Source organism: Rhinolophus ferrumequinum, chromosome 8, assembly GCF_004115265.2.
Source record: "Rhinolophus ferrumequinum isolate MPI-CBG mRhiFer1 chromosome 8, mRhiFer1_v1.p, whole genome shotgun sequence".
NCBI lineage: Eukaryota > Metazoa > Chordata > Mammalia > Chiroptera > Rhinolophidae > Rhinolophus > Rhinolophus ferrumequinum.
Genome location: NC_046291.1, coordinates 9,941,513 through 9,961,950, shown reverse-complemented (window position 1 = coordinate 9,961,950; position 20,438 = coordinate 9,941,513). Strand labels below are relative to the sequence as shown.

The window sequence follows — 20,438 nt, the reverse complement described above, 5'->3', positions numbered from 1 at the left end:
CCCATTCTCTATGCTCTGTTGTTTAGGGAGCCAAAGGCAACAGGGGCTTCCCTGGGTTACCTGGTGAGGATGGCGTTAAGGTAATCCCCTCCCTCATGTCTTGTCTTCAGCCTTTTTCAGTTGGTTGGGTTTTGCCCACTCTTTTTCCCACACACCCTGCAGCGAGGTACAAGGAAACACAATCACAGTTCATTAAAATGCCTTCCTATATTAAGAAGAAATAAGAGATGTGGCAACTTTACTTAAACACTTGAAGGGCAGTCTTTGGGTAACAAGATTTCAGCTCCCCACGAGGAAGGAATTGGAAAAGGCCTGCAATCGTAGGGAGTTTCTGGTCACGGAAGATCAGGTGTAGGCTGGGTGGGTCACTATACACTGAAAGGTCATCATCAGTTACTTGTGAAGTGTATTCCATATCGTTTCTTTCTGACAACATATGACAGACATTTTCAAATAATTTTCATACGTAGGGATATGTGGAAATTCAAGGTTTATCCTATAACAGTATCACTTCCAGTAGAATTCTGAAATACCCCCCTGAGAAGGTAAGAAAGGTGGGTAGTTACAGCAGGGACAGTGGGAACCACATACAACCCACAGCCTGGTTTTCCTGTGCCTCTCATCCGGGTGAGAGGTTGGCAGTGTGCACTGCATGTGAAGCTTCTTGGAAGATAGTGGCGCGAAACAAACCTGGAGGAGCACTGAAAAAGAACCCTTTCTTCAGGACCTGGTTGATTGGATCCTTGACCCTGGCACAGCCCTCCGGGAAAATAATCTGAAGTCAATATCCCTCTCACTTTAACTAGGTTTCTACATTACATAGAAAACAACATTACTTTAGCATTGGTTTATTGTTAAGCTATGCATTTTGCTTCTTATCATGCTTTTATATACCTGTGTGCTTCTGTTTCTGTCTTTCACCACAGGGGTGGAAAGGGGACATCGGCCTGCCAGGATTTCCTGGTCCAGTAAGTGTAATTAAAGACAATATCAATGTTACATTTGATCAAGTCCTTCAAAGTATCAAGGAAATCTTGAATCAATGTCTCTCAGTAACAACACGATAGTGATTATAGTATTTACCTTTTCATCAAACCAGGGCAAAAAATAGATGTTGTCATTATTTGTCCATTTGACAATGAACAAATATTTCTGTTTCATCCTAGTTGGTCTGTGGAGTGCACTAGTAATGCCCATCTTGGGCTGTGGCGAGGAAGGAAACCTTTGTCTAATTAGACCTGGCCCAAGGTAATCCTGCATCCTGAGTAGAGTAGGCGGGCTGCAGTGGAGGACAGCTGGCCACCCAGGTGTGAGGGAGCCAGCTCTGCCTCCTCCCGCTGGACCTGGTTAGGACAAGTCCTGCACCTTCAGGAAGCAGAAGCTCAACCATGGGTTTAATGCAGGGCCAGCAAAAAACAGTGACATCAGCCCAAGCTCCATGGATATGGATTCAATGGCTGTCAGCTCCTGACTGCAGAGTGGCCACATTCTATATTCTGTGACTCTGTAGCTTAAGAAGAGGAGTAAAAGGGACCCAGACTCTGAGTGCTGGTAGCTGTCCCTTTCTTGTCTCAAAAGACAGTGGTTCTCACGTGTGGAATGCTCACCAGGGCTGCCATTTATGATTGTGCAGAACAGTCCATGGTGGCAAGAGAGTCATGAGGATGGGAGAGGGGTGTCCTGTTACAAATGCTGTTCTCAGACCTCTCAGCCAAGTAATTTACCTCAGTCACTGGACAGGGTCCTGGAAATCTGCGTCTTTACACTACAAGCAAATGATTCAGATGCAAGTAGTCCCAAAATACTTTTATGCAGTTGCCAGGAAGATGAAATGTGCTATTTTGTAAAAGCACTTAGTCTAACACTCGGTAGGTACACACTCGTCGTTATGGATTTTATGATGGAGGTTATTGCCATATTATGATTATTATTATTATGAATTCTTTTTCTGTGATTTTATACATATTGCTTCACCATAAAGCTCTTGTTACCTCATCTTTAAACAAGTCGACAAAGTAATTGGCCCCATATAGCATATGAAAATACAAAACAGAGTTTTTTAAACTTTTATATTTTCATCTTCTTTCCTTCAAGATAAATGTACTGAATTCTCATTGGTATCTACCTGCCAGATGTACTTCAGAGGAACTCTAAGTATTCCTAGCTTACTATGTGTTTTCTTTTGCTCAGTTCTATATAACTCTGCAGCTTCTCCTAACTTCAGAGGAACTTCTGCTTAGAAAGTGGATAGTTAAGAAGACCAGGTCCACTGAGCATATCACAAACAATAGTCCTCAATTATTGCAGGTCAACGGTGTTTTGAAATTTAAAGAAACAGTCATACTGTATGTATGTTTTGATGTGTGGGTCCTAATATACTCTGAAATAAATTTAGTCCGTCATGACAAGAATTTTTAAAAACTGAAATAGAATAGAATTTTTAAAAATCAGAGTTGATCATATGTCATAATGGTAAGTCACTATTTTGTGAAACCTAATTTCTGTACACAGTCACACATACATAGATACAAGGTATAATCAAACAATACGGTGAATGTTGAAATAAAAAAAATGTATTACCAAGAAAGACTCATTGCCTTTATCCCCCTCAAAATACTCCCCCCTCGCTTCAAACACACTTATCCCATCATTCTTGCCACTTTCTGAAGCAGTTCTGGAAGTCCTCTTTCATAGGTGTCTTTAGTTGTGCTGTCGTGGCTGCCTCAATGTCCTGAATTAATTCGAAACGTTTACCTTTCATGGTCATCTTGACTTTGGGAAAGAGCCAGAAGTCACACAGTGCCAGATCCAGTGAATAAGGTGGATGAGGACACATCATAATGTTTTTATTTGACAGAAATTGCCATATACCAGAAGCGATGTGTGACAGAGTGTTATGATAGAGGATGATTTATGGTAACTTTAAAACACACCTTCTCTTAACCAGAACTCATACCCAACTGACTGCACCAAACAAGTTGAAACTTGTCACACACTGTTACTAAGGTTTGATGTGCCATTTCCCTATTGATGATCCCCGCCTTTCTGCTGGATGGCACTCAGCAGCAGCATTCACTGTATTTTGTGATCATAATGGAAAGCCTCCGTGTCATACATCACTTCTGGTACAGCAATTTCTGTCAAGTAAAAACGTTACAGTGTGTCCTCATCCACCTTATTCACTTGATATGGCACCGTGTGACTTCTGGCTCTTCCCCAAAGTCAAAATGACCATGAAAGGTAAATGTTTCGAATCGATTCAGGACATGGAGGCAACCATGACAGTGCAACTAAAGACACTCACGAAAGAGGACTTCCAGAACTGCTTCAGAAAGTGGCAAGAGCGATGGGATAAGTGTGTTTGAAGCGAGGGAAAGTATTTTGAGGGGGATTAATGGCAATGTGTCTTTCACTACAATAAATCTTTTAAAATTTAAACGTTCACCCTATTACTTGATCACAGCTCATATATATGTATGTATATGTACATATAAATGTGAATGATGTGAGTGTGTGTGCTGATTCACATCATAAAATGCATTTCTAATTGAAAGCTTGTGAAATATATGGTATCATGGTACCAGAAACATCAACTTTTATCTTTGAATTTATCCATCCCATATACATGACTACCATATTTCTGCTAACACATACACCTATGAATTTAGGAAAATAAGGAAAATATGATTTTGGCCAAAAACAAGAAGAAATTGAAGTAATTGCTTTTGATGAGATGTCCATAAATAGCGTTCTCTTTCTTCATTTGTTTTTTTCCCTTTAAGACAGAATATTATGATGCATACGAGGAAAAGGGAGATGAGGGAATTCCAGGTCCTCCAGGGCCCAAAGGAGCTCGTGGCCCACAAGGTGAGCATAAATTTCTTCCTAAAGAATTTGCTGATCACTTCCTGGTCTTTCTTTCAAGGTAAAGTATATGTGTGCTTATAGACCTAGAATTTGCTGGGGAGAAGGAAGATCTCCTAATTTTCATGGATGGTGGTGTTTTTCAGGGTCTCCTAACTTTCATATTTTCATAATAAAATTTCCCATAGAAGGTAATTGAATTATCTTTATATAAGAAAGCATGAAATTCAAGTCCGGCAAGCCGGCACTAACTTGGTCGGAGGGCAGGATGAGAGAGTGTAAGAAATCTGTAATCGCAGTGAGATGAAAGAAGTGAAAATGGAGACCCTGAAAAGTTGGAATTTGAGCAAATCCACACCATAGTGACAAGGAGGGCTCTGAAGCCCTGGTTTCCTGATTCCTGCACCATGAATTAAAGACATACTTACTTATATTCTCTCCCTTTTGATAGATCGGAGAAGTCTAAGCCAATAACTCATCTCTGGCTACACACTAGAACCCCCTGAACTTCTAAATAATGACCATGTCAAGGTCATATCCTTATGATTTGGATGTAAGTGTTGCAGGAGGCCCTGTACACTACAGATTGAAAAAGCTCCTTAGATTATTCTAATATGCAGCGGGATTGAGAACCACTGCTCTAGTCAAATTAGTGATATCAGCAAGATTTCAAAGGAGAATTTTACTTAGTGGAAAACTTCCCAGTGTATTTAAATAAATGGACAGATAAGTATAGACATAGATACAGATTTCTTTTTAATGCAATGTGATAGCTAGAAGCAATCTGAGATGGAACAGCAAGGTCCGAACTGCAGGTCCTGGACAATTTCAGCTGTTCGATTTTCTTGCATCTGGTGTCCCAGCAAAGTACCAAATACCTCTGTTTGGCAGGCTCTTAGTGAATTCCTTGGAGTTACCGGAAAATGATAAAGTAGCGTGATTCACTTTTGAGTGTTAGACATCTAAGATTAGTGCCTTCTCTGCCATTTGTCTAAATAAGCTAAGTTCTCTAATAGTTATCTGGGTGAGAGTGGAGAAAAAGTATTAAAAATATTTATTATTAATTATTATTATATTGTCACCCATGGTTTCAAAAATGGGGGGAGGAGAGTATTTATATCTCCATGAGCAATTAGTTACTGTTATGTATTCGTAGGTCCTGTGGGCCCGCCTGGAGTTCCTGGAAGACCTGGTATGTACATGTTTCTCAAGGTATCAATCAAATGCTATTAAAAAAGAAAATACACTGCTCTCTAGTAATTTGCATTATTTACATAAGACAAATCTTTCATTAATTGGCATAAAAGTGTTTACAAATTCTTACTTGTTAACTTTGTGACCTGCCGTGTAGGAGGAAGTGGAAGCTGACAGAAAGTGTTATAAAAATGCTCTTTGTTACTTCTCAGTGGTTTTCACTAAGTGTAAGATGGCAACTTTGGTGTGTAAGCAGAAGCCTTGAGAAATCAAAGGAGGCACAGAGATAGAAAACAGTAGTTTTATGGTAATTGGTTTGGTTAAAAATGACAGTTTCCATAATGCATCACAAGTTGCATAAGAATTCAGAGATTATACGTTTTATGTAAAGTTTTAAAATTTATAATATATTGCTTATGGATACATAGACAATTCCATAAAGAGTACAAACATCCATGAATCATTAAAGTAGTTGCCTCTTGAAAGAAGCAGGAGCTTTGCACAGTGGCAGTATCGTAGCCAATGAGGTTTATCCGAGGCGCGATTATTGCTAATTGAAAGAAGCAGGGTAGGATTAGGATGCTTCCACGGTGGCCTCAGTTATAACTGTAACGCTGTGATGTGTCATTCTGTAAAGGAAAGGAAACTAAGGAACAAATAGCAAAGATTTGATAAGCTCTGACATTGATTATATTTTTCTCTATACCATGTTTGTGTGTGTATGCTATTCTATAATTTTGAAAATGAATTATAATTAAGCAGATTGCAGAGTGACATGGATATTACACTCCGTTTTTAAAAAACTGATGAATGGGTAAATATTATGTATACTTGTGTATGCATGGGGAAATATATATCAAACTGTTGACAGTGGGTATCTCTTGAAGTTGCACTGGGGTAAAAGATATTTTAGAGGTCTGGCCAAAGATTACAGAAGACTTCCTTCTCCCTACCAGGCCCCCAAGTAATGATAAGCTCCTTTACGAAACCAGTGAGTGAAAATTACAAAGCTCAAAAACAGTGCCAATCAGAGACATTTACCTTTATGCCAAAATCCTTACACTCAATAATCAGAAATAATCAGATGTCACCCCTGCTATTTTCTCAGCCCTTTGGTGTTGAGGTCTCTCTTCTTAGCAGTTAAACAGTTTTCAAGGCAGAGATTCAAGACTGTCTCCCTCCTCACATCCTTGTTGTCTTAAGACGGATAGATAAAATAGGTTTTGTACCAGTTGTCACAGCTTCTCTCCCAGGAGATGACTCCTCCCCCGTCCCACGGCCTTTTATAACTAAGACAGTTAACAGGAATAAAGTCCAGTTATAACTTTCGCTCTTTCTTATTTTGGGACACTGCAAGGTAGGCATCTTCTAGTCTCTAATAAAAAAAATTACAAAATAGCATATATTGAATGATTTCTCATGAAGTTCTTTTAAATAAAAAGACTACAGTGTATCCCCAACCCTGTTTCAGTTCCTTCTAATAGATGACATAAGTTACCTTGTGGAAATGGAGTATTATGTGATAATTTAACAAGGTCACAGATGAAGGAAGGAAGATATTCACTTTTTATTTCATATGCTTTATCTACCTGTCAATGGTGCAACTTTTATAAATCAGAATACATTACATTTCGTAATTGAAAAATAAACATATGTTAATCAGGAAAAGATTTTAAATACAATAAAATGATTATTTTCTCCAAGGGTCATCAAAGCCTGGCCTCAGAGGACCCCCTGGACCACCAGGCGTGAAAGGAAGTAAAGGGAAGCAAGGACCCCCAGGAAAGAATACAGTAGGGTCTCCCGGGTCCCCAGGTTGTCCTGGTTCACCAGGCCCTCCAGGGCCGCCGGGACCTCCAGGATCACCAGGTAAGGAAGCCCAATGGGCCCCTTTTGTGTACAGCGCCCAGCAACATATGTGTGCAAACCAAGGGCCTGGACCTTACTTGAAGCGTGGCCATCAGCCTGTATGGAACTTACAAGTTATTTTTCCTTTGTTGTTTCATTTTATTAGCTACCTGTGCAAGCAGCTCTGGTGGAATGACTATTTTGCAAGGGCAGCAAAGCTTTTAGCCTGAGCTCCCACTAGTGGCAGAGTGGGAGGCAGGGATAAGAGCCATGAAGCAGGAAAGGAGGGATGGTTATCAAGTTGATGGAAGGGAAGGGCAACTGCCTGTTCAGTTCCTGGAGACTGTCTTCCATGCAACTGTGCGTCTTTGTCTCAAGATAATAGGTCCCAGGGGAGAAATGGGGAAGAATGTATCCATCAGCTCCTATTTCTCTGGGGTGAAAGATGAGCTCCCACAGGACTGGACTGACCACCCCCACACACTTCTGGGACGGGTGTGCCTAGCTCCCAGGGTATCCCATGCCTTAGCATCAGCAGGGAAGCCCCAGGACAAGAGGTCAGAGGTGTGCAGTATAGGCACAAAGTACGATGCTGCCAGGTAAGGTGGGTCAGAGAACAGAACTGCGACCTAGAGGACTTAAAGTAGTACCTGGAGATTATGATGCAGGTATCCTTTCTCCTCCATCACTCTAAAAGCCCCTTAGCATTCTGCGTTGCCTGGTAGATACACAGAACCTGTGAAAATATTGGTCACCCTTTGTATTTTAAATACTTTTACTGGCAGGTGCCTGGGAAGTCTTGTGTTTTATACTCAGCCCTCCTAAGAGCTTTGAGAATCTTCTGTGTGTCAGGGATTTTCTGACAGAAAAGAGACATTTACAGTCTATATGATTATAACCCTAGGAAATCCAAAGGAATAATCTGGAAAACTCTTAGTATTATTAAGATAATTCAGTTAAGTGTCTGGTTATGTGAGCAATATTTTTAAAAGATAAAAGTGTTTCTTCAGGCCAATAACAATTTAAGAAATTATCCCATTAATAAAAAGATATAATGTCCAAGAACAAATCTGGCAAGCTGTGGTGCAGACCTATGTAGAAAGCAAAGCAAAACTAAACTAACCTAAAACTCTACTATGTGTCAGAGATTTTTAACAATTTCTAGCCCTCCAAGTCTTTTTCAGGATGTAGGTTGTGTCTTCGTTTTATTGATGGCAAGCCTGATGACCTCTGTTCTTGTACCTAATGAATGCTAAAGTCGGGATCTGGAGCTGGGTACCTGCAATGGAACAGCTCCCTCTCCCTTCAGAGACTGCCCTGGTTTCCTATCTTCGCTTGTCTAAGCAACACCTGTCTGTCTGTCTACTCGCATCTTCAAGTTTAAGTCCTGCAGAAAGTTTTCACTGAGCCCACATCCTGTAACACTCATGCTTATCCCGATTGTGAAATTTTTCACATTGCTTTGTCTTTGTCAGTTTCCCCTGCAAGAATCAAAGCTCCTTGAGGTCAGGGATTGCATCTGGTTTTCTGTTTTATGCCCCAGCATGAAGCACAGGGGGCTGGGTCGTTGTAGGTACTCAAATGTTAGTTGTATTAAGTATGAAATGATTGTGAAAATGTATAAGTATATATAAATATATAAATGTGCAAGTATACATATAAGCCTGCATTACGTATAAAACCGCCATCAGATTTTACTGTTTAAAGATAACTATCCAGTCATCTTAAAGACACAGAAAACTGGATCTCAAAATGGTTATTCCTTTCATAGTCAAGCAGACATAAAACACATTACATTTAAGTTAAATGTTTCATAAAAATAATAAGTTAATGAATTAAATGTTTCCACTGTTATTACCTTATTGGTCTGAAATTTGGGTCAGCTATAGATACTGTGTTTAAATATTTAGTTTCATCAGCATTGCCTTCAACCTATGGGCCCAAGACCAAAAATTAGGTCACAGAACACAACAGTTTAATAGAGTAAACTATTCATTATAACATGATAGGAGCAGATATCTGTCAGAGACTCGGGAGAGTTGCTTTAAGAATGACAAACTCAACTGATGTGAAGAAGCAGTGAGGAAGGTCGGCCCCGTGGCTCAGGTGGTTGGAGCGCTGTGCTCTAACGCCACGGCAGCCAGCATGAGTGGCCAGCAGCCAGTGTAAGCGGCTGGCAGCTCCGACGACCTGGCGACGGCCTCAACTGGGCGGAGCGCAAGGCTCATAATACCAGCATGGGCCAGGGAGCTGTGTCCTACACGATTTGACTGAAAAACAATGACTTGAACTGGAGTGGGGGCGGGAGGGGAGGCGGAAGAAGGGGGGAAAAAAAAAAGCAATAAAGAGAAAACAGGTGGCACCGTGAGTCAGAATTTTTTCATCAGTATGTATTAAGCATCCACAATATATATATATATATATCAGGGAGATCCAATGTATCAATATGTACAGAAGAACGATTGACCCTTTGCCTGGAAATGCTAAAGGGATAGTCTGGGAATAATTAGAAATAACGGAGTAAGAGAACATGGCTGATTATGTGACAAGAAATGCCATATAATGAACTTTCAAAGAACCACCACATCAGTATCAAAAACCATCATGGGTGTAAGGTGAAAGCGAAAGCTAGTCAATATTCGTTTCAGTTAAAAGACTCAGCTTCCAAAACAAATATGGGGGAAAATGCATATAAAATAATACATATTATGAAAACACTTGCTAATTGAAAAAGAAAACACTTAAAGAAAATGTTTTTAAACAAGCTTTGGTGTTGTCTTTTTGTAGGAGACACCATTTTTCGCAAAGGTCCACCTGGAGATCCTGGACTTCCAGGCCATGTGGGGCCTCCGGGAATTCCAGGAGTGGATGGGCGCAAAGGTTGGTTCAATCAATGGGGATGTTCTATTAGAATAAACCATTCGCATCGTCATATTATTATCACTGATTGTTTTCACCCTGAGACACCAGTGATCCTAAACAGCAGACAGTCAGGGATGGCTTCTTTTCCAAAAGAATTAGCTAAAAGTATTCATTTATCTGTAAATCATTCATTTATTTAGCACCCATGAGATACCTCGTTGGCTATTGCTAGAATGTGAGTTTTATCCTGCATTCGAGGAGAGAAACCCTGAAATGGGATGATTTATACTAGACTCAGGATTTCCTCTCTAAGAACACCAAGAAGCTCAGATAGATAAAGTAAGCAGATATAATAGATGAATGATTTTTTTATTAATATGTAAAATGTCCTAGATGATCTTCAGTACATGAAGAAAATTTAAATGTAAGAAATGACTGTGAATGGCTATATGCGATGTCAGAGGGGTAGTAGATTGGGGGAAGGATGTTATGACTTCGTGAGGGATATAAATGATATATGTCTAACTATTACATTGTTTTGTTCACCTGAAACTAATTTAAAAAAAAAAAGAAATGACTGTGCAGTTGGAAGATATGTCTTTTCTGCAGACTTGGTGTGGGTTTATGAGTAATACAAGCGTGCTCTCTTTGCAGGGGAACCAGGCCTCGTGTGCACTGATTGTCCTTGTGTCCCGGGGCCCCCAGGACTCCCAGGGTTGCCGGGGTTAGATGGCCTAAAAGGAATCCCAGGTACAGACAATTTGCACACAAGTGTTTTTCACAAGTACAAAAAGGTCAACTCAATGGGTCAACACTCATCAGAGTGTTGGATGTCATGATAGGGTTTACAGAAGCTCAAAGGGAGATTTTCAAAAACACACACTATTAACATAAAGTAAGCCAAAATCACATAAAAGCTGGCATTTTTCCCTGTTCCATGTTAGTTGCTGAACTCTAGCAAACTATTGCATTATCTAGGAATTATACATTCAGAATCCTACAGGGGACCAGCAGGTAACTTGGAGCAGTGAAGCAGCCGTATTAGACACACATCACTTTTTTCTTCCAGAAAGAAATAAGCTCTCTCTTATTTTTTTCTTGAAAGATACCACCTTTCTCAGTCCATTTTCTCATGTCCCCAATTTTGATAGAGTCAAAGGTGTACGCGCTATCTCACATTCTTCTTAAGTATACAAGTGCAATAAAAATACACCAGTGGTCTCTGTGCTGGGGACAGTAGAGCATAGTGAGGACTGTGGTAAACTACAGGGCACATTAAAAGGAGCCATTGGGCATCCAACTTCAGACTATTGTTACTTTGCTATATTTTAGGCCCTGGATTAATAAATCTTCCTACTTTTTGAGAAGAAATTAGGATTTTTACCTGAACTCTCATGTTTTTTTAATATTAGACATTCATTTTTGAAGAAAAAGACAACGTTGCATAGGCCAATATTCTGAGGACTAAATAAAGCGTATGTCACTTCACGTGTCAACCCTTGAGCCAAAGAAGAACAATTCTCCACCCCAACACTGTCACTCCAGGTTGTCACTGACTCTGCTGTCCTACCTCCCCGTTCTTCAGTCACAGGACTGGCTGTGGAGAAAACCTTCAAGTGGAAAAGTCTCTATTTATTAATTGGGCTCCTCTGCCCCTGTGCCACTCCCCTGGTGACCCAGTGCCTCTCATATGGTACCACACGCCGTCCTGGTTCTGCCATCAGCATCTTGGCCTTTAGATGCTGTGATCAAATTGTTTATTATTAACCAGTAAAAGCTCAAACTACGGAGCTTTTGGTCATGTGCTAGGCACTGTTCTAGGTCTTCTGTGCCTCCAGGCCTTATTCCTCACGTCAACCCTAGAGTCAAGTGCTATCGTAATCCCATTTGACAGATGAGGAAGCTGAGGCATAAGGTGACATAGCTAATAAGTAAGTGGTAGAGCCTGGACTCAAATCCAGACACTCTCCTCCAGAGGCAGTTCTCGCCCTCTACACCGGCATCCTTTCATTGCTGTACCAGGGGTTGCCCTTTGAGGCCAGTTAATCCAAAGGTCTCCCTGGCAACATACATAAGGGGCCTTTTTATGTTATCAGTGTCCGGTGCACACCTTCATTGGCACAGAGTCTTTGAGGAGGCTGGTGCTCAGCCGAAAGAAGAAAGGCTAATGGTGACAGCTGTGGGCACCACAGCCAACAGGGGACGTGCATTCAGGCAGGGATCCTTTGTCACTTTCAAGTCCTACCCACTTCTTTATAAATGCCTTATTCCTTTGTAGTCGCTGCCCTCTGACTCCCTGAGACAGGCCTGAGAGGGAAGAAAGGGCAAAGAGTGAGGTGAGGGACTTTTCCTCAAGTAGCTCCTATTCAGTGCCTAAGTCTCTGGGGACAATGTTCTATTAAAACAAAAACTGAAAAGGATGGAGGGAGCAAGAGGGAGAATGGGAGGGTGAGAGAAAAGGAGGAAAAGAGGGAAAGGAAAAAAGAAAAGCAATTATTATTTTCCTATATTCCCCGTGAGTGACCTCTGACCCAAGCCGAATGCAGTTGGGCAGCTCACTGCAGCTAACCACCTAGTCGTACTATTGTATTTTCTTTGGTTTCTCTACATTTGGCAGATGACAGGTATAGCTCAAAGAAGATAAAACTGTTTGGATTACTATCAAAAGTATATCCTGGCTCAAATCTTGCAAAAAATAAAATCTGAATAAATATTTGTTGATAAACTGACCTGAGATCCATCCAAAAGATCCTCTGAAGGGATCTTTACAGAGGTACTTAAACACTTACAAGAAATATAAAATTGTACAGTAAAATAAAATGCAATTTGGCAACAGATATCCAAAGCCTCAGAAGAGGTTGTGCCCGTTTGGTCCTGAAGTTACACTTTTAGGAATTTGTTGTAAAGAAAAATAATTGGATAAATTTGGAAAACAAAATATCCAGAGATATTTATCATAGATAGCATTGTTTACAACAGCTAAAGTTGAAAAAACAATCTAAATGTCTGAAAACAAGTTAGCTTAATAAATAATGGTTCACCCACAAAATAGGCTACTATGTGCCCATTTGAAGTGAAGCTATAAATCTGTATGTACTGACATATGTATAACATGAATACAAAATGTATATAAGTCCTATGCATTTATGGATATAAGATTTTATGAGTAATGTACATGAAAATTTTAGCAAATATTGTCTTCTGGTGGTAGATTTACGGGTGATTATCATTCTCTTATTTCTGTGTAACTTTTTTTACAATGAGCATATATTACTTTTATCATCAGAAAAGAATTACTGTATCCCCCTAAAATTATAAAGACAAGAATTTTAGGAAGCTAAATTTTTTAACAGTTCTTGGTTGTTGTTTTTTACATTTTCTCTCATTCCAGTTATTTACTCCCATTCTCTTCTTGCACCTTATGTTTTAAGATGGAAATTGTCTTCCTTTTCTCAGAAGAAAACACCCTATTTCCTTCATACACTGCCTTACCCTGGTTGCTCAGAGTTGGTACTCAATGAATATTTAATAATTCACTGATTTGCAGGAGAACGAGGGGAAGCTGGTATTAAAGGAAGCCCAGGGTCCCCAGGATGTGCTGGTTTTCCAGGATCTCCAGTAAGATTTCATGGTTTTGAAGCTTTAATTTCAAATTGTAGAATGGAACACTCTGGAAATACGGTAGCACCCCCCCTACGTTATCAGTTTGGTGCCTGGCAAAGAAGAGGCACTCAACAGATACTTATTGAGTAAATGAATAAATGAATGGTGTATGAATGAAAGAATGAATGAATTCATAATCACTTAAAATGGTGTCAGAGACAGAAAATAGATCAGTGGTTGCCTGGGACTGAGGCTGGGAACAGGGATTGACCACAAATGGGTTGGAGGGAATTTGGGGGAGTGATAGAAATGTGTTAACACTGAATCGTGGTGATTGTAGCATAAATGTATACGTTTATTTTTAAAACCATTGAATTTTATTCTTACAAAGGATACATTTTATGGTATGTAAATTATACCTCAGTAAAGTTGTTAAAACTTTTAATTTGATTATTATAGTGAATCATAAAGTTATATATGGATAAATACATTTAAATCACATTTATCCAGAGATGCATGTTAACATTTACCAATATTCTAACATAATCTGAATTATGATCATGGTTGTATTATATTGTATTATATGTAAAATATATTATTGTGTGGATTGCATTGAATTGTATTAACTGAATTATTTTCCAGTTTTGAAAGCAAAAACAAAGCAAAAAACACAAAAAACTTAAAATTGTATTTATGTGCCAAATAAAATGTCTGAAAAAAAAATACGTGTTCATTAAAATTGAAAAGTTCTTGACATTTTGTTGTTTTTTGAGATTGACACAAAAACAATTCTGCCCAAATGCCATGTAGACTCATTTCTGTACTGCCCTAGGGATTCCCAGGTGCTCCAGGTGCTCCAGGACTTAAAGGAGAAAAAGGTGAAACATCTTATCCAGAGGGACAAGTCGGGGACCCAGGGGATCCGGGGCCCAGAGGACAGCCTGGAAGAAAGGGCTTTGATGGAATCCCTGGAACTCCCGGACTAAAAGGATCACGAGGGCCGAAGGGCGAACCGGTTGGTATCTTAGTAATTGTTTTCAAATTACTTCAAGTGCTCTGAAGTTAAGACATAAGGTGCATACCTTTCATAAAAAATTGGCTGCTCATCACACTTCATCCCTCTAACTGTACAATGAGGCATCTTCAAACCAGAGCAAATATTTGTAGTATTTGGACAAAATAAATAGGTAGCACTCAATGGTTATTTTAGCCCCAATAAAATTCTACATTGATAATGACCTTGTCTCATACACAAGTTACAATTCTACATTTGTGTCAAATGAGTTTGTAAAGAAGTTCAGAAAATAATTCAAATGGAAAGTTTTAGTCAGTATTTCGGGGGCAATGTGCATTCTTTTATGGAAAAATAAATGCAGAAAAGGACAAAATATTCAGAGGTAGAGTAGTGAAATAGATCAAATGTTTTGTCATTGACAATATTTAAGCTTCTATAAATTCTATCTCTTTTCATGGAATAGAATCTCTCACATGTTCAATTGAGAGATTCCTACCAGGATCTATTTTTCTTTGAGAAATTTGCAAGGCATGCTGTCCAGCCTGTTCTATGAAATACCAGTTTCTCCCAGAGTTAATCAGTGTTATCCAATAAAAAAGGTCCCACTTCGAACAGGGAAGCTTAGCAAACAAATTTAAAGTTTCATTTATAGACTCTTTAATGTCAGAATATTAATTGTGACTCCCCATGGTGTTGATATGGTATGCAGTCTTTCCTAAACTTTTTTGCTACAAAGTACTTTTTGGCTAGCAGGGCCAGTGTTTCTCAGACCCTCCTTTGACAAACTATCTGTCCCCCAGGTGGTAGTTATGATTATAAAGGGGTGGAATCTAGAATGCTTTTGGTCTAGTATTAACAGAGATCATATGATGCTCCCATTTGTGTCTCCCCAGTTTCTTTATTGGCTCTGGTAAAATGTTCCAGAAAGTAAGAGAGAAAATCAGGGTTATTTGTTGTTTGTTATGCCCTGTCATTATGCAAGAAGGACCACTTAGCCACCGGTGATATAAACAATGAAAAATCCAGTTAAATTTATTATGTGTGTCCATGTTGGAAAGGAAGGGGAACGTAGATTATTTTGTCAAGTTCAACTTCCTCAATATATACAATTTATTTTCAAAGTTGCAGCCTACAAAGAAATTTTAAAACACATTTTATAAGAAAACAACTAATAAAGGTAGACTATCTCCTTTATAGTGAAAATACCAATACCTGGTGAAAACCAAAACAAATAAATGTGTGCTGTACTTGTTTGATTTTAGAAATGTACCATTAACATGAATGTCACCTCTGATTCCATTTGAACTGTTGGCCTATTTGAGCTAAGTTTTGGGGGCTATTATCATACAGGTGGTATCCCATTGTAGGAACATCTCAAGTGGGACTCGAGAATTCTAAGTTAATGACCTGTGGCTGAATTCCAAGGGGCACAAAACCGCAGAAACCATAGAGTCCTTATTTCAGTAATGATTCCCTTCAAATGTCAAATGCTTTTTAATTCAAGACCTTCTCTAGAATATGAATACTCTTCATAGTCATGGTCATAGTAACCTGCATAAGGAGATACTGGAATGAAGCACTATCTAAATATATTGTTATTGTAACAGGCCCTCACTGGTGAGAAGGGGGACCGGGGTTTTCCAGGAGATCCTGGCAGCCCTGGGTCCCCAGGACCTGCAGGACCAGCTGGACCACCAGGCTATGGACCGGAGGGAGAACCTGGTCCAAAGGGAGCCAAAGGTGTTCCTGGAGCCCCTGGACCACCTGGAAAAGCCGGTTGGTTAGTTTTCTTTCCAGTCCTGTTTTCCTATGGAGCGGGTTGATGGTGCCTAGAGATAGTGAAGCTCCTTCAAGACCAGTGGATATGTATGTTAGAAACTTGCTTCTAATAAGTAGAATATGTCAACTCACAGACACTGGGAAAGAACATGTAGGGTATGCTAGAGAAAATCAATTTTTTTTCCCTGTTACTGAGCAATTCAGGTCAAATTTCCTGGGATAGACTATATCCATTACTGACATAAATATATGGAATTCATGGATCCTAAATAATGAGTGGAAGACAGTTATGGTAAACAAAGGGGAGGCCAAAACCTAGGACATTGATATTGAGATGCCTCTTCCAGGCTGCAAGGGTCCACTAATATTACTCCAAATTTGTTCGTTTTGATCCATAACCCAATAAACATTTTATAAATAAAACTTCACAATATCTAAGGCACGTGAAGAAAAGTTGTCTGATAATAGTTTTAAAGCCCCAGGAACTTTGGGCATCCACGTGTACTGAACATCGTTTCTGGAATCAGGAGGGATCTGATCCTCAGTATTTTCTGTGGTGAAGAACATGGTGGAAGATGAAAATGGCATGCTACTAATGGCTTTAAATAATAATGCTGCCATGCCAAATCACTTTGAAGGGTGAGACCCAATAACCAGTGACTTTCAAGTTATTTTATAGCATCCTCCTCGGTAAAACCTTACGTGCACATCCCCCCAGTACCCATATATATTATAAATTGTATGCATGCATTTCCGTCCACACATGTACGCAAAGCTTATTTTGTGGTTATACATGCACGTATTTTTTTTCCTGTGCCTTACTTTTGAGGCTGCTGTCCTAATCAAGAATTAGCAAACCGTGGCAGCTCACAGTCCAAGTCCAGCACACTGCCTATTTATGTATGGTCTACAAGCTAAGAATGGTTTTTATATCTTTAAATAATTGGAAAAAGAAAATCTTTCGAATAATATGTCGTGAAATTCAAGTTTCAGTGTCCATAAATAAGGTGTTATGGGCACACAGCCACACTCATCCATTAACTTATCCGTCCTGGCTGTTGTCATGCAGTGATGGCTGAGTTGAGTAGTTGCAACAGACCATCTGGTCCACAAAGTCTAATTATTTACTATCTGGCCCTTGACAGAAAAAGTTTACTCAATCCACTTCTAACCCATCTTCAAACCGTCTTCTGTTCTTTCTAGCTGTGCATGCTTAGTGAAGGACTCCATTGTCCTAAAATATATTATCATCAACTGTTCCCATCGCACTACTGTAAACCTACTCTTCCTATAAATATATGAATATATGGACCACACTAATCACTCACATGTTTTTTAATATTGGCCACTGTGGTCAGAATATTATCTCTGATCTTTACTATTTGAGTAGACATTATTTCCCCCATGACACATGAGAGTTTAAGAAATATTCCCCATATCACACACTTTATAAAGAGCAAGGCCAAGGTGCAAGCCCAGACCTACCTGTCAGGCCACACTTGTTGATTGTGCACTCTACCAGTCACCCAATAAATAAATAATAAATAACCTACCAGTATCCACCAATGTTTAAGCTGAATTCATATTATCCTTTTTTTTTTTTTTTTTTTTTTTTTTTTTGTAGAATAGGCTCTCTTTCAATACACCAGCATGTTGGGACGTTAATTAAAACAAGCCTTAGACAATAATAGATGCTTACAAACAGTTGTCAATTGAATAAGAAAGTTGCTATGGGCTGGTTCTCTATTAGATAAGCCAATTTTGAAGCCTATCTAAGCAGAGACTATTTTTCGTATTCCTTGGAATATGTCTGTGAACCCCTCCTTATCATATCGTATATTTTCCCTCTGAACCAAGGAAAACTTCAATATGCACATGAATATTATGATCCTAAATTCTCTTAAGGTCCCCCAGGAGACTCCAGCGTTTTGAAACCAGTCCCAGGGCCCCCGGGACCTCCAGGGCACCCAGGCCGTCCTGGCCCCCAAGGTCCACCTGGTAAGTATCCGCTTTGTTAAGTCAGGGACTTGGCATCAGATGGCGCCCTGACTCACCTAGAAAAACACTGTCCCCACTATAAGGAAAAAAATGTATTCATTGGCTCCCAAAGAAATCACAGGCCAGTTTTGTCACAAAATAAACCAAGAGGCAGGAAACTCTTTGTCCCTTGAAGTTATCCAAATTATTCCCATTGGTGCTTCTAATTCCAAAAAAGAATTGATATAATTACTTGAAAAGAATTCAAAAGTAGAACAATCTTTATGGATAGCTGGTGGAGGAACAGGAATGTTTCCTTGTGGTTAATCAGGATAGTACCCAGTGGGTCTTCATTTGAAAATGTAACATTTTCACCAATGTGATCGAAAACTTAATTTTGTGTGCATGGAGGGACACATATCATCCAAGATATCTAGAATATTTCTTTTCATGGGGTTAAATTACATTTTCAAAATTATTTGCAGTCCCTAATGAGTCCGTTGGATAGGAATGGAGGAGGAAGTCAGGGTTATGTTAAAATTATTTCTCCATTTGCAAAACTGTCAGGGATGACACAGAAACTGAGACATTTTGTTTCCAGGTGAGATAAAGGAAAGTTGCTGATACTGATGCGTATGTGTTGTTAAGGTTGTCCTGGACCCAAAGGAAAATGTGGTGAGCCAGGTATTCCTGGGCCTGACGGTGAACCAGGAATTCCAGGAATTGGATTCCCTGGGCCTCCGGGACCTAAGGGTAAGTTAAAAAAAATTGAAAACATAAGGTTCATTGGGGATATTTAGAAAATGTAAATATATATAATGAAGAACATAAGAAATACCCGTAATACCCTTTAAAATAATGTTTTCCACCAGTCTTAAATGGGGAAAAAAATCTTACAAGAATGTTAGGTAAAAAGGCAGAACTCACATTGATTTATGCAACCTCATCTCAATCATATGTTTTTTTAAATGCATAGAAAAAAATGGAAGGAAATTCACCAAAGTGATCCTTGATAGTGGGATTACGTGGAGCGTTTTTCTTTACTTCTGAATAGATGCCTACACTTCTGACATTTTCACATTTCTTCACTTTATACACTTGTTCTATAATAAAGAAATAATTGTGGAATCACCAATGGCTGATTTCCCTATACATTCCAAAATAAATCACAGAAGTTATTTCCTTTAGGAAAAAAAGAAAATACTATTTCTCATTAAAGGGGAAACACTCCAAAGAAATCCAGATGCTGAGATCCCCTGCGGTATCTCGGGGTATCTCAAACAATACCCTGAGGCTCCCCAGTGACAAGTACTATAAAGTCCTGTCAGGGTGACATATGAGTATTCTGTCACCAGGCCATCACACAAAACTTCAGATTTTATGATAATATGTTTGTTTCAATATAATTTAAAATGTTTGTCAAAATATAATCCACTTTTTGTACTTCATTTCTTAGATATCACCAATGTTTATCATACATCAGGTCTATCCTAATATGGGAATATTTATTTGACTTTATGAGTATTTGAAATGGAAAACATAATCACATTTCTCATGTGGTCACAAGAATGGCGTTGACTGTAATTTCTTGAATATCTTCCCAGTGACCTCTGAAGTCACCCAGCCTGGCTCATATTTTTGCCTAGTCCTTCTTTGACCCTGCATGAAGAAAATTGCATCCTAGTTTGTAACCCCTATGGAGTGTAACCCCTCTGGAAAAGGACTCTAAACCAGGGGTGTCAAAACTGCGGCCCACGAGCCAACTGTGGTCCTCAATCCATTGTTAATTGGCCTGAAGCAAATTCCAAAAATATATTTAGTTTACTTAAATAAACCAGGTGAGGCAATACGTACTTCACCTCGAGTGAGTGGCCCGGCTGTTTGTGCATTTTACCGCATGTGGCCCTTGGTAAAAAACGTTGAAAAAAGTTTGGACACTTCTGCTCTAAACTATGAGAACAAAAACTGTTCTAAGAGCTCCTTGAAAAGTAGAGAGTCAAAATTTCCCAGTTGAACCTAATGAATCCCGTGAACTGTTAATTAAAAATTGGTCAAATTAGAGGCACAGAGGAACTTTCTGAATGCAGCTTTGCTTCACCAGTGTTTCCCCTTCTGAACCACAGAACAGAGAAAATGATGTGTGTGACTCCTTTCTCAATTCTCCAATCATAAATACATACAAGAAAAGTGAATTCATTATATTCAATGGCTCATATAAAGCATTAGGAAGTAATTCTCTTGAACAATCCATCTTGAAAAAGTCTATCTGGGTGCCAGAAATGCTTTATCTCTTGAT

At 39.2% G+C, this 20,438-nt stretch overlaps 1 protein-coding gene and 1 pseudogene across 1 annotated transcript in view; both read left to right on the top strand.

Annotated features, from left to right (window-relative positions):
- Window positions 1-20,438, top strand: part of COL4A3 (collagen type IV alpha 3 chain) — a 156,173-nt gene that overhangs the window by 92,673 nt on the left and 43,062 nt on the right. The window contains exons 17-28 of the mRNA XM_033112035.1: window positions 27-80; window positions 927-968; window positions 3,783-3,867; window positions 5,021-5,056; window positions 6,763-6,927; window positions 9,694-9,786; window positions 10,423-10,518; window positions 13,316-13,386; window positions 14,204-14,386; window positions 15,994-16,162; window positions 18,071-18,163; window positions 18,791-18,895. Coding sequence (XP_032967926.1) covers window positions 27-80; window positions 927-968; window positions 3,783-3,867; window positions 5,021-5,056; window positions 6,763-6,927; window positions 9,694-9,786; window positions 10,423-10,518; window positions 13,316-13,386; window positions 14,204-14,386; window positions 15,994-16,162; window positions 18,071-18,163; window positions 18,791-18,895 — 1,192 coding nt within the window. The remainder of the gene's footprint in view (window positions 1-26; window positions 81-926; window positions 969-3,782; window positions 3,868-5,020; window positions 5,057-6,762; window positions 6,928-9,693; window positions 9,787-10,422; window positions 10,519-13,315; window positions 13,387-14,203; window positions 14,387-15,993; window positions 16,163-18,070; window positions 18,164-18,790; window positions 18,896-20,438) is intronic.
- LOC117026383 (uncharacterized) lies at window positions 5,552-5,683 on the top strand (annotated as a pseudogene).